The sequence below is a fragment of the Candoia aspera genome, chromosome 3 (genome assembly GCF_035149785.1).
Source record: "Candoia aspera isolate rCanAsp1 chromosome 3, rCanAsp1.hap2, whole genome shotgun sequence".
Taxonomy (NCBI): domain Eukaryota; kingdom Metazoa; phylum Chordata; class Lepidosauria; order Squamata; family Boidae; genus Candoia; species Candoia aspera.
In genome coordinates this window covers 82,105,305-82,117,764 of record NC_086155.1, presented here as the reverse complement: position 1 = coordinate 82,117,764, position 12,460 = coordinate 82,105,305, and the positions used below count along the sequence as shown (strand labels likewise).

Below are 12,460 nucleotides of genomic sequence, written 5' to 3'. Positions count from 1 at the left end.
ATCACAGGCATTCACTACTTCCAGAAAGAAATTATGTCAGGATTTACCCTAGAATGCTATTTGCATTTGTTCATGGTATATAATATTGAAAGCATTTCCCCAAATGAAGCAAAATAAACAATCTAAAAAATCTACTCCTCCTCTCTCACACACAACAGAGAGAGAGAGAGAGAGAGAGAGAGAGAGAGAGAGAGAGAGAGAGTTTAATATCTGAAGATAACAGAAAGGACTTGAAGGAAGACACTTTCTTCTATGTTAGAAATGCAACAGCAAGATTAACAATATAATTTAACATATATAACTGAAAGTGTCTGAAAAGCTACAAACTGATTTTCAAAAAGGTCAGTGTACCATCAGGAATCAATTCAAACTATCAGCTCTCAGTCTCTGTAATCCATTCAATTCTATTGTAGAAATCTACATTTCTGTAGTTCATGCTCTATATGCCAACAACTGAATTCCTATTTATGATTGCTGATAAGCCCTATTCCAGGGTTTGGCACAGAAACAGTATTTCCAAATATGGCTTATTGGTAGTTATCAGAGAACATTACTGGAGGATGGGGAAATGGCATCATAACCTTAGATGATCTTCGGCTGGCACATCCTGTCAAAAGAAGCAGAAACTTCCCTTGATACAAATAGTTATCAACAAAATATCTGGTGCCCCCAGAAATTAACTTTTAAACATAGCATATGATGGATCTCAACACCTCCTCAAGCCATCACTCTGTACTATCACATATTCAAAATGTTAACAATCTCAACAGATTGTTACAAGCATGAAAACTATACAGTATATTATTGGTCTCAAACATTAATTATTTGTAATTAGCAATAGGACAGGAAATTATCCATTACTCTGGTATGCATCTATTTATATTGTCTATCTTGAAAAACCTTCTTATCTGTATGTGAGCTCTTAAGTCTTACCTTTGATGGACCATTCGAATACATCTGAATCATATTCTCTGCTCCTTGCTTCACTTTCAATTCTATATTTAACTGTTTCTTTAAGGCAATTAACCTGTTGTTAGTAGGAAAGCGAGGATCACTGTTTGGTGTATCTGGAGTTCTGGGACAATCTGTAAGTTATAAACAAATGCCTGTCAACTATTTTCTAAATGATACTCCATAATAGAAGCAATACATTAAGTTTGTATTGGTAAAATTACTAACTTTGCAGTAACATTTAAGTTGTTAATATCTTTGACTAATATTACTGTTCATATTTTCTATCTGGTGTAGTCACTTTCAATTTCTCAAATGATGGCTATTTTGTACAAACATCTGTTCATGAAAAAATAAGGCAGTACAACAATGGTTATATGAAGCAATCTCATTTTGGTGACCTAAAACTGCCATTCTACAAAATTTTTCCTAGACAATTAAAATATTCATTTAAAAAATCCCCAAACAGTAATAATACAGCCACCAAGGTACTTCAATTAAAACCTTACAATAAAGGTCAAATAAAAAAAGTAATGGCTGGAATCTAGAGATCTGTAAGTGAAGTTCTGCTCACACAATATTCTTGCCAGTTGAAACTCACCAAAAGATGAACTAGTGCCATATGATACTCTCTAGTATACCAGTGGGATTGCTGTGGGTCCCAACAGTATTGCTGCAAAACGTTTTGCTTCACAACTTGTTAACTTTCTATTCATTTTTTAAAAATATTTTTAAAAAATCAGATGGAACAGGGAGCTTAGTGGGTAGTAAGAGGTACATCTGGAGGTATACAGTGGGTGGTCCTCAACTTACAACCATTTGTTTAGTGACCGCTCGATGTTACGATGGCACTGGAAAAAGTGACTTATGACCATCACAGTGTCCCCGAGGTCACATGATCAAAATTCAGGTGCTTGGCATCATGTATTTATGATGGTTGCAGTGGCCCAGGGTCACATGACTGCCATTTGCAACCTTCCCATCTGGCTTCCAACAAGCAAAATCAACGGGGAACTGCGCAATTCACTTAATGACCACAGTGAATTGCTAAACAATTGCCGCAAAAAATGCCATAAAATCAGGAGCGGTCATGTGATGCCTCATTTAACAACCACACCACTTAATGATAAATTTTCCAGTCCCTATTGTGGTCTTAAGTCGAGGACTACCTGTATATTGGTTCCCACTGGCATGATTTGATTTGATTATTTATTTATTTATTTGTTTATTTTCTATCCTGCCTTTATTATGCTAACTCCTGGCCTAAGAAGGAAGCATGGACTACTTGATTTAAGGGGAAACAATAATTTTACATTAACCAGCCATTCACTGAAATTCTCATAAACATACACACACAATATATTGTTCTTGGTTGGCAGTAGCTTTGAACAAGTTACTTTAAGAAATCAAAAACAGAACCAGTTATGATTTTACAAACTACAATGCAGTACCATCTATATTTATTACCTCTTTTACATGGTATCAGTGTTAGTGAATTACTATTAAATTATGTTTAATAATTAGTTGATGAACATTCATCATTCTTATGATGAACATACACACTGGGTGACTCAAATTTTTAGCCTCTTTGCATGTCTGCAAATGACCATGAAAGCACCATGAATATTGATACTGCGGTTATTTTAGCGAGTAGGCGGATTCACAAATACAGATCTGCAAATAAATGAGAATCAACTGTACTTGAAAATACTTTCAACGGAGGGTGGTTTTTTTTGGCATTTAAAAGCATTGTTTGAAATGTGGTATCTTCAACTGACAAGGCCAATTAAATTATTGATTACGAACAGGCAGAACTTTTAAATGTACATTTAAATATTTACTTCACCGTGTTGGCATCTAAGAGTGTTGTAAAGTTACTTTGAGATCATATATTATGGAGCGGGAAGGCACTGTAGTTCATTGTCCACAAAAATATTATACGAAAACATAAGCACTTTTATTTTTATTAGCTTTACAAAGTTTACAGGTCCTCAGTTATATATTCCTTCTAGGCCTCAGGATAACAGTTCGCACACAAATCTTTGAACTATCTTAATTGATGATAATTCCCCTTGACAACAGGGGTCAGTTACTTGCAAAGTTCCTTGTGCTGACGTTGGGAGTCTTATCTTTTAAGAGATTTGAAGGAAGTTAGAAACATTCAGTTTAGTTTAGGAATGCTGGTTCCCAGAAGGCAAGACAGGTTAATATAAAGCTTTTCAATTAGTAATAAGCACACCGTTTTAAAAGATTTTTAATGGTATTTAGGTGTCTTCATGCGATACCCAAAGGAAGCTTCTGGGATATTTAATGTCAGCTTCCTAAGCTATTTCTCACTAATATTTTTATCAGAAGACATATTTTCACACCTTGAAAAAACATGCATATGTAGGAGAAATATTTACTTGCAAAAGCTGCCTTAATTGTATATATTATTCCTTGCTTAAGTAATACTATCTGAAAGGGTTGCAGAAGCATGTCTTCTCTGTTTCTGCCTGCTCCTATGGAGCGGCATTCACCCAGAAATTTGAATGGCCCCTTCCCTTTTGGCATTTAGCAAGTGTATTAAAATCTGGACGTTTAAAACAGCCCTGGAGTTTGCATGATTTTGTTTTTCCTTCTGAGCTACTGAAACTGGTAATTGTTTTATTCCTGGCTATTGTAACAGATTTTATTATTATATGATGAGATTGTTTTCCTTGGTAGGTTTTTTTAATCCCAACTTATGGAGGGGAAATTGTACATCCCTCAGAATCAGTTCCATCTGGAGAAGCCTATAAATAAATTTTAAAAAATGTGTATCTGAGGCTGGTAATCTAGTGTAAATCTTCTGTATATTACTAAAAAGCATTATGTAGGAGGCTTGATTGATCAAAGCAATAAGCAGCAGAGGTCAGTATTTCTGGGCCTATTTTGTATCAGTAATGTATTATGGAAGACTGTGATTTGAAATCTAAGAGAAGTACATGAATTGATGAATAAAATGAAAGAAAAATAGACATGATGTGTATCTGTATAATTAAAAGAAAGGTGAAGGGCGTAACCAATCTTTAGTAAAGTGACCTTCTGTTGTGGGGTTGATGAACACAGGTTCATGAAAATGAAGGTATAGATTTAGATATGAATGAAAGAGCTAACATGTATATCAGAAAATATGAATTGATGTCATGTCGCTTGTTGTGAGAGGATATAAAACTAAGAATCCTAATGGGCCATCAGAAACCGAAGAATGAATGAGAATGGTGACTGACTGGAGTGTATCAAGTTAGAAAAACATTTCTTTCAAAATCATGGTTTAAGCTTAAATCTATTCATATGTACACACAGAAAAGAAATCAATCAAGAAACTTGATTTGATTGCTATGTTGAAGACTGAAAGAATTAGTGAAGGATATACAAATAATGAGAGGTTCTGAATGTGGGACAGTCTAGTATTTACTAGTGGCAAGAGTGGGTCTTGAGTAAAACTACAGCAAGAACTCTTCAGTTCTGTATGCAAAAGTATTAGGGAACAGATTAATTTCCAACAGAATGAAGAAAAAATGGACAAAAAGAAAAAAATGTGGCAGCTGTTTAGAACAGAGTGGAAAGAATGAAATCACAGAAGTGCAGCAGAAGTATGGAAAAGGATGCTTGGTGAGATGAAGGGAAGGAAGCTGTGGATAAGGAGGAAATTTTTTTTTGAGTATGATTGCTGCAACCCCCCACCCCCCAGGATTATCAAAAGATATTATATGTACATATAGAATGGAAAAAAGTTGCAAAGAATGTAGTCAAGGGCAGCAAGGAACAATTAACATTTAAAAGAGGCACACAAAATGCAGAGCAATTTGGATGGAAACAAATAAATGTTTTGGAAGTAGATGAAGAAGGTTAGACAAGGAGCCTCCAGAAGTGTGAATGGAATTAAAAAATAATAAAAAAATAAAAATAGAACAATGACTTGGAATTAAAGTGAAGTGAGGGAATGCTAAAAGGAGTATTTTAGAAATACCTATAGGAATAGTAGTGATTATGTCAAAACTAGAATTAAAAGAAAGCTATGAATGTTATTCTCCAAGAAGAAACATGATGAAGAATTAGTCATAAATGGGTTGAGAATGTTGAAAAACTATAAGGGTAGTTTTAGACGGTCTGAGTGAATGCAAAAATCTATTGGAATATTAATTTGTTAAGTATGCCTCTGAAGGTGCTGAAAGTGTATACAAGCAAAGTTTAGGAACTATAGTGTGGCTCTATGCAGGCCAGACTGTGTGCATCTCAGTAATGGCAACCCACCCCAGTATTCTTGCCGTGAAAACTAAATGGATCAGTACAACCAGAGATATGTCGGTATACCATCGGAAGGTGAGACCCCCAGGTCGGAAGATGGTCAAAATGCTACTGGGGAGGAACAGAGGATGAGCTCAACTAGCCCCAGACGTGATGACGCAGCTAGCTCAAAGCCGAAAGGACGGCTAGCGGCCGACGGTGCTGGTGGTGAACGGCGAATCCGATGTTCTAAGGATCAACACACCATTGGAACCTGGAATGTAAGATCTATGAGCCAGGGCAAATTGGATGTGGTTATTGGTGAGATGTCAAGATTAAAGATAGACATTCTGGGCGTCAGTGAACTGAAATGGACTGGAATGGGCCACTTCACATCAAATGACCACCAGATCTACTACTGTGGACAAGAGGACCACAGAAGAAATGGAGTAGCCTTCATAATTAATAGTAAAGTGGCTAAAGCAGTGCTTGGATACAACCCAAAAAATGACAGAATGATCTCAATTCGAATTCAGGGCAAGCCATCTAACATCACAGTGATGAAGCAGGACATAGGCTGATAGAATTCTGCCAAGACAATTCACTCTGCATAACAAACACTCTCTTCCAACAACCTAAGAGACGGCTTTATACATGGACTTCACCAGATGGACAACACCGAAATCAGATTGATTACATCCTTTGCAGCCAAAGGTGGCGGACATCTGTACAGTCGGTAAAAACAAGGCCTGGAGCTGACTGTAGTTCAGATCACGAACTTCTTCTTGCACAATTTAGGATCAGACTAAAGAGATTAGGGAAGACCCACAGATCAGCTAGATATGAGCTCACTAATATTCCTAAGGAATATGCAGTGGAGGTGAAGAATAGATTTAAGGGACTGGACTTAGTAGATAGGGTCCCGGAAGAACTCTGGACAGAAGTTGGCAGCATTGTTCAGGAGGCAGCAACAAAATACATCCCAAAGAAAGAGAAAACCAAGAAGGCAAAATGGCTGTCTGCTGAGACACTAGAAGTAGCCCAAGAAAGAAGGAAAGCAAAAGGCAACAGTGATAGGGGGAGATATGCCCAATTAAATGCAAAATTCCAGAGGTTAGCCAGAAGAGATAAGGAATTATTTTTAAACAAGCAATGCGCGGAAGTGGAAGAAGACAATAGAATAGGAAGGACAAGAGACCTCTTCCAGAAAATTAGAAACATCGGAGGTAAATTCCAGGCAAAAATGGGTATGATCAAAAACAAAGATGGCAAGGACCTAACAGAAGAAGAAGAAGAGATCAAGAAAAGGTGGCAAGAATATACAGAAGACCTGTATAGGAAGGATAACAATATCGGGGATAGCTTTGACGGTGTGGTCAGTGAGCTAGAGCCAGACATCCTGAAGAGTGAGGTTGAATGGGCCTTAAGAAGCATTGCTAATAACAAGGCAACAGGAGACGACGGCATCCCAGCTGAACTGTTCAAAATCTTGCAAGATGATGCTGTCAAGGTAATGCATGCTATATGCCAGCAAATTTGGAAAACACAAGAATGGCCATCAGACTGGAAAAAATCAACTTATATCCCCATACCAAAAAAGGGAAACACTAAAGAATGTTCAAACTATCGAACAGTGGCACTCATTTCACATGCCAGTAAGGTAATGCTCAAGATCCTGCAAGGTAGACTTCAGCAGTTCATGGAGCGAGAATTGCCAGATGTACAAGCTGGGTTTAGAAAAGGCAGAGGAACTAGAGACCAAATTGCCAATATCCGCTGGATAATGGAAAAAGCCAGGGAGTTTCAGAAAAACATCTATTTCTGTTTTATTGACTATTCTAAAGCCTTTGACTGTGTGGACCATAACAAATTGTGGCAAGTTCTTAGTGGTATGGGGATACCAAGTCATCTTGTCTGCCTCCTGAAGAATCTGTATAACGACCAAGTAGCAACAGTAAGAACAGACCACGGAACAACAGACTGGTTTAAGATTGGGAAAGGAGTACGGCAGGGCTGTATCCTCTCACCCTACCTATTCAACTTGTACGCAGAACACATCATGCGACAAGCTGGCCTTGAGGAATCCAAGGCTGGAGTTAAAATCTCTGGAAGAAACATTAACAATCTCAGATATGCAGATGATACCACTTTGATGGCTGAAAGCGAAGAGGAACTGAGGAGCCTTATGATGAAGGTGAAAGAAGAAAGTGCAAAAGCTGGCTTGGAGCTAAACCTCAAAAAAACCAAGATTATGGCAACCAGCTTGATTGATAACTGGCAAATAGAGGGAGAAAATGTAGAAGCAGTGAAAGACTTTGTATTCCTAGGTGCAAAGATTACTGCAGATGCTGACTGCAGTCAGGAAATCAGAAGACGCTTAATCCTTGGAAGAAGAGCAATGACAAATCTCGATAAAATAGTTAAGAGCAGAGACATCACACTGACAACAAAGGTCCGCATAGTTAAAGCAATGGTGTTCCCCGTAGTAACATATGGCTGCGAGAGCTGGACCATAAGGAAGGCTGAGCGAAGGAAGATAGATGCTTTTGAACTGTGGTGTTGGAGGAAAATTCTGAGAGTGCCTTGGACTGCAAGAAGATCAAACCAGTCCATCCTCCAGGAAATAAAGCCAGACTGCTCACTTGAGGGAATGATATTAAAGGCCAAACTGAAATACTTTGGCCACATAATGAGAAAACAGGACACCCTGGAGAAGATGCTGATGCTAGGGAGAGTGGAAGGCAAAAGGAAGAGGGGCCGACCAAGGGCAAGGTGGATGGATGATATTCTAGAGGTGACGGAATCGTCCCTTGACGACCGACAGGAAGCTCTGGCGTGAGCTGGTCCATGAAGTCACGAAGAGTCGGAAGCGACTAAACGAATAAACAACAAACAACAAAGGTCACTGAGAAATATATTAATGTGAGAAGGTTTACTGTAAGTTTGTCAGTTTAGAAAAAAGTGTATTATAAGCTGAAAAGGCTTAAATTATGGAACGCTTTGGACAAATACGGAGTTGCAGGTTGTTTGCTAAAGGCTGTAAGTGGAAATGGAAGCAGTAGAAGTAAAGCATGTGTAGAAATAAATGGAACATTTAGTGAATGGTTCAACAGAGAGCAAGTAAGGATGTATGATTCCCATTATTTAATGTATTTATGGACAAATGTACAAGGAATGCTTGTGCTGATGTTAGAGGGGTATTGGCTGGGACATAAACATGTACTTTTGTACATAGATGCTGCTCTGTTGTTGGCTAACAACCTGCATGATTTTGAGTAAATGTTAGATAGGTTGTATTGTTTGCAACAAGGAGTTTGGCAATTGTGTGCAATAGGGAAAATGGAACAAATGATTGCATGTTACATATAAATGCAAAAAAACTTAGGCAAGTGGGTGAATTTTTGTACCTTGGTAGGATGTTTACTAAAAATGTGGAAATGGATAAATTTTAAGATATGCAAATATTGACAGCAAGGGCATGTACAGTATGTGGTCTGAGGAATGTTTAGTGATTCTGCTTTTTCATATTTTTATTAGATTTATTCATATTTTATTTTATTATTTTATATTTTACTATATTTTCCGAATATGAACTTTGAAAATGGCTGTGTACTGCTCCCTGTGACTGCTCCCCTGTCATTACATCTTAAAGTCTACTTAACTCAAACATGTACCTTCCTGAGCTCACACAGCTATGAGAGGCCAGGAAAATATGCAGACCCCGTAAGAAGCTGCCAAAAAGTATGAGGGTGCTTGCACCAGATCTATAGCATCTTTGTCAGATCTATGGATCTGAATAGTGTACTGTGCATCTCTAATGGAGAGTTACAATGAATTGATTTAAAATAGATTTAGCATTATGTCGTCCCCTCCATCATCCCCAACATTCTTTGGCTTATTATTTCTTACGTCTTGTTCTGCACTTTGTATCACACTACATTATGCAACTCTGTATTTTATTTTCCTACACCCTGAATGGTATTTAAATGTTGAATACATTACAATTCCCTCAAGCTTTGAAACAGATCAGAGGTACTGAGAAAATGTGTATTAACAATGCATTCATACTTTTATAAATAAAAATGAAAAAATGCTGAATTTCTCTTTTCTATAATATGGACACCAGGAAAAAAAAAACTTATTATTTATTCCTAGTTCAAGCTGCTTCTGCTCTTGCCACTTTTACTGCTTTTACTATCAAATATTTTTAATTCCCATTATTTCATAGTCATACTTACACTTTTTCATCCTTCTTTCCAATACCATCTGAATTTTCCCAGTTTGTTCATTTCTGCTCTTCAGCACAAACATATATATACAAGCTTCCTGATATTTATTTATTTATTAAATTTATCCACCGCCCAATCTCGTTCAATGACCCTGGGCGGCTTACAATAAATAAAAGAATAAAAAATCATTATACAATATAATAAATAGAAAATGTAAAATGTAACATATAAAATATAAAATCCAAGATGGTCATGATGGAATTTATGGGGGCAAATCACGGCGCCAGCCACCTCCACAATCTACTGTCCTCCCTCTTGCCCCAAGCGAGGTGGCAAAGCCAGGTCTTAACTCCCTTTCTAAATATTAATTACAAATGCACAATTTATTACATTTGCTTCACTAATGAAAGAAACAGGAAAATAAATATAACTTTGGAAACTTGTCTACATGTTCTTGAGGCACAAAAATTAAATAGAACACAAAGCCTCAAGTTAGAAACCAAACCAAAATATTTTAGATGATAATTATCAGATATCCAATTGCGCTCTCTCTCTCTCTCTCTCTCTCTCTATATATATATATATATATATAAAAAAAAAAACTACTCTGATGTAGTGCCTAAACACGCTGGGCTAGAAAGCAGGAGACTGAGTTCTAGTTCCGCCTTAGGCATGAAAGCCGGCTGGGTGATGTTGAGCCAGTCACTCTCTCTCAGCCCTGGGAAGAAGGTAAAGGCAAGCCACTTCTGAAAAATGTTGCCAAGAAGATTGCATGTCCTTGTCCATGTTGTTCCCAGGAATCAAGGCTGACTTGAAGGCGAAATAAATAACCACAAGCCAACAACCTCAGCTCTGTGACCTTAAATTAGTTCATCAGAATCCTCCTGCCAGCTGGCACTGCTGCCTAACACTGACAAGACTCTAATCAAGTTCACACTAAAGGCTTTTTTGCCTCCTAAGAAACTGGCAGTTCTTCTCGCTAACTACCCTAGCACCAGGGTGAGCATTCCAAAGGGTGAGGAGTGGGGAAAAAGGGCTATAAGATTTGCCCTTTTACCCTACTTCCTCATGAGTCAAGTTCCAGAAACCTTCCCTGCCGTTTTGGCTCACCGGGCTATTTGGGGTGACTCCATAAAGCAAAGGAAAGCTGAAGTAAAATCATATGCATAGTTGCGGTCATGTGATTTTTCACTTAGCGCCTGCTTCACTTAACTTCTGAGTTGCCCGTCCCAATTGCAGTCACTAAATGAGGACTACCTATATAGACTGTTGGGTAGTGATTATTTTATTATTGTTTCTACCTATGTTCTGCCAAATCAATACAGACTCATAGTACAAAATGACTGACAACAACATCCATAACCATTAAGATGTCCATGATAAATATAAACTTTAACAATAACTAAATTAATAGGAAAAACCAAATACAAAAATATCAACAATTAAATCAATATAGTAAGTAATTCAAAGTAAAATATATTAAAGTTGACACTAACATACTGTTCTAGTGCCACACCATCAAGAGACAACACTGGATCTGACCAAAAATTTAAATGGACAAACAGCAACTCTGTCGTGCTTGGTTCACTTTCAAGCTGTTCCATCCCTGCAAGATTTGATCACGGTCACCTCTTCTGACCTTGCCCATGTGGTATCCAGATCAGAATGAATTTGAGTGGTGTTATTAACAAAATATTGGTCCAAAATTTCTGTCTGCCCCTCAGGCAAGTGCTTCTGAGTTCCACCTCCAAAAAGGAACAGGTTACCATAGCAAGAGCTGTTGTGGATGCAATTAGGGCAAAAGCAAGTCCTCCTTGTTCCCTTACTGCTGTGGTATATTCTTGAGTATAATCTCTTACCAGCATCCAGTCCAATTCACCCCTGATCTTCCTCCACTGGAACTCCTCAGTAAACAAAGTAAAAAGTAGGCTTAGAGGGCAATCTTGTCAAATACTCTGGACTTCTGTAAATTCCAGAGATCAACCAGGAGCTAAACCAGACTGCTTTACAAATTACTGGGAAGGTCCCCAAAGCACACTGAAATCCATGTGGATCCCCTATAGCAGGGTTTCTCAATCAGGATTCCATGGAACCCTAGGGTTCCGTGAGAGGTCATTAGGACCTCCCTGGGAGAGCACGATTTATTTAAAAAATTATTTCAAATTCGGGCAACTTCACATTAAAAAGGTAAGTTTCATTCTTTATTTTTAGTTTAAGAATACTGTTAATGCATATATATATAGGCCTACACATGAAACAAATACAATACTTTGGTAACTTCTGGCCTATATTTGAGCCTGAATGTGCAGGGGTTCCCTGGGGCCTGAAAAACATTTCAAGGGCTCCTCCAGGGTCAAAAGGTTGAGAAAGGCTGCCCTGTAGGCTTGAGGCAGATCTCTTAATTGGTCTATCCAGCCTGCAGAGGCACTTTGTGGTGACAAATCTCAGAGCAACTACGGGCTGATCTGACTATGGCGAAGAACTCACTCTTATGCTCTCCAATTTCAGATTGCCAATTAACTGATTGGAACTAAAAGCCAAACCCAAAGTGTGGCATACAGGGCCAGCCCATGTTTGCCACAAACCTCTAAACATTCCCTAAACTAGCCCAACACCGCAAATAGACACCTACTGACCAGCACATACATAGCACGACCATGCATTGTCATTAGATCATCCTGGGCACTGTGTCCCCTACCTAGGGATCAAGGCTGCTGTTGGACTCATAATCCAGCAGGACAGATTTTAGCAAGGGCATCACTGTCACTTTCTCAAACTGGATCTCAGCGATACATTAAAAAAGGTGGAAGTCTGACCTTGTAATCCAGAACAACTGTAAATTGGGAAGGAGCTTATTTACTGTATTATAACACAACATTTAAAAAACTGACACTGTGATGAAGAAAGATCAAATAAATATATTTTAACTTCAAAGCAACCTCTTAAAATCACCAGTGTTAGGTATTTTTTGTTATTACCAGTTTTAGGTAATCATCATCATCACTGCATCTTAAACAGTATCATAATTT

General features: G+C 38.0%; 1 protein-coding gene across 1 annotated transcript in view; it reads right to left on the bottom strand.

Annotated features, from left to right (window-relative positions):
• PKN2 (protein kinase N2) overlaps positions 1 to 12,460 on the bottom strand; it is a 66,769-nt gene that overhangs the window by 31,659 nt on the left and 22,650 nt on the right. Inside the window, exon 3 of the mRNA XM_063298222.1 lies at positions 934 to 1,085. Coding sequence (XP_063154292.1) covers positions 934 to 1,085 — 152 coding nt within the window. The remainder of the gene's footprint in view (positions 1 to 933; positions 1,086 to 12,460) is intronic.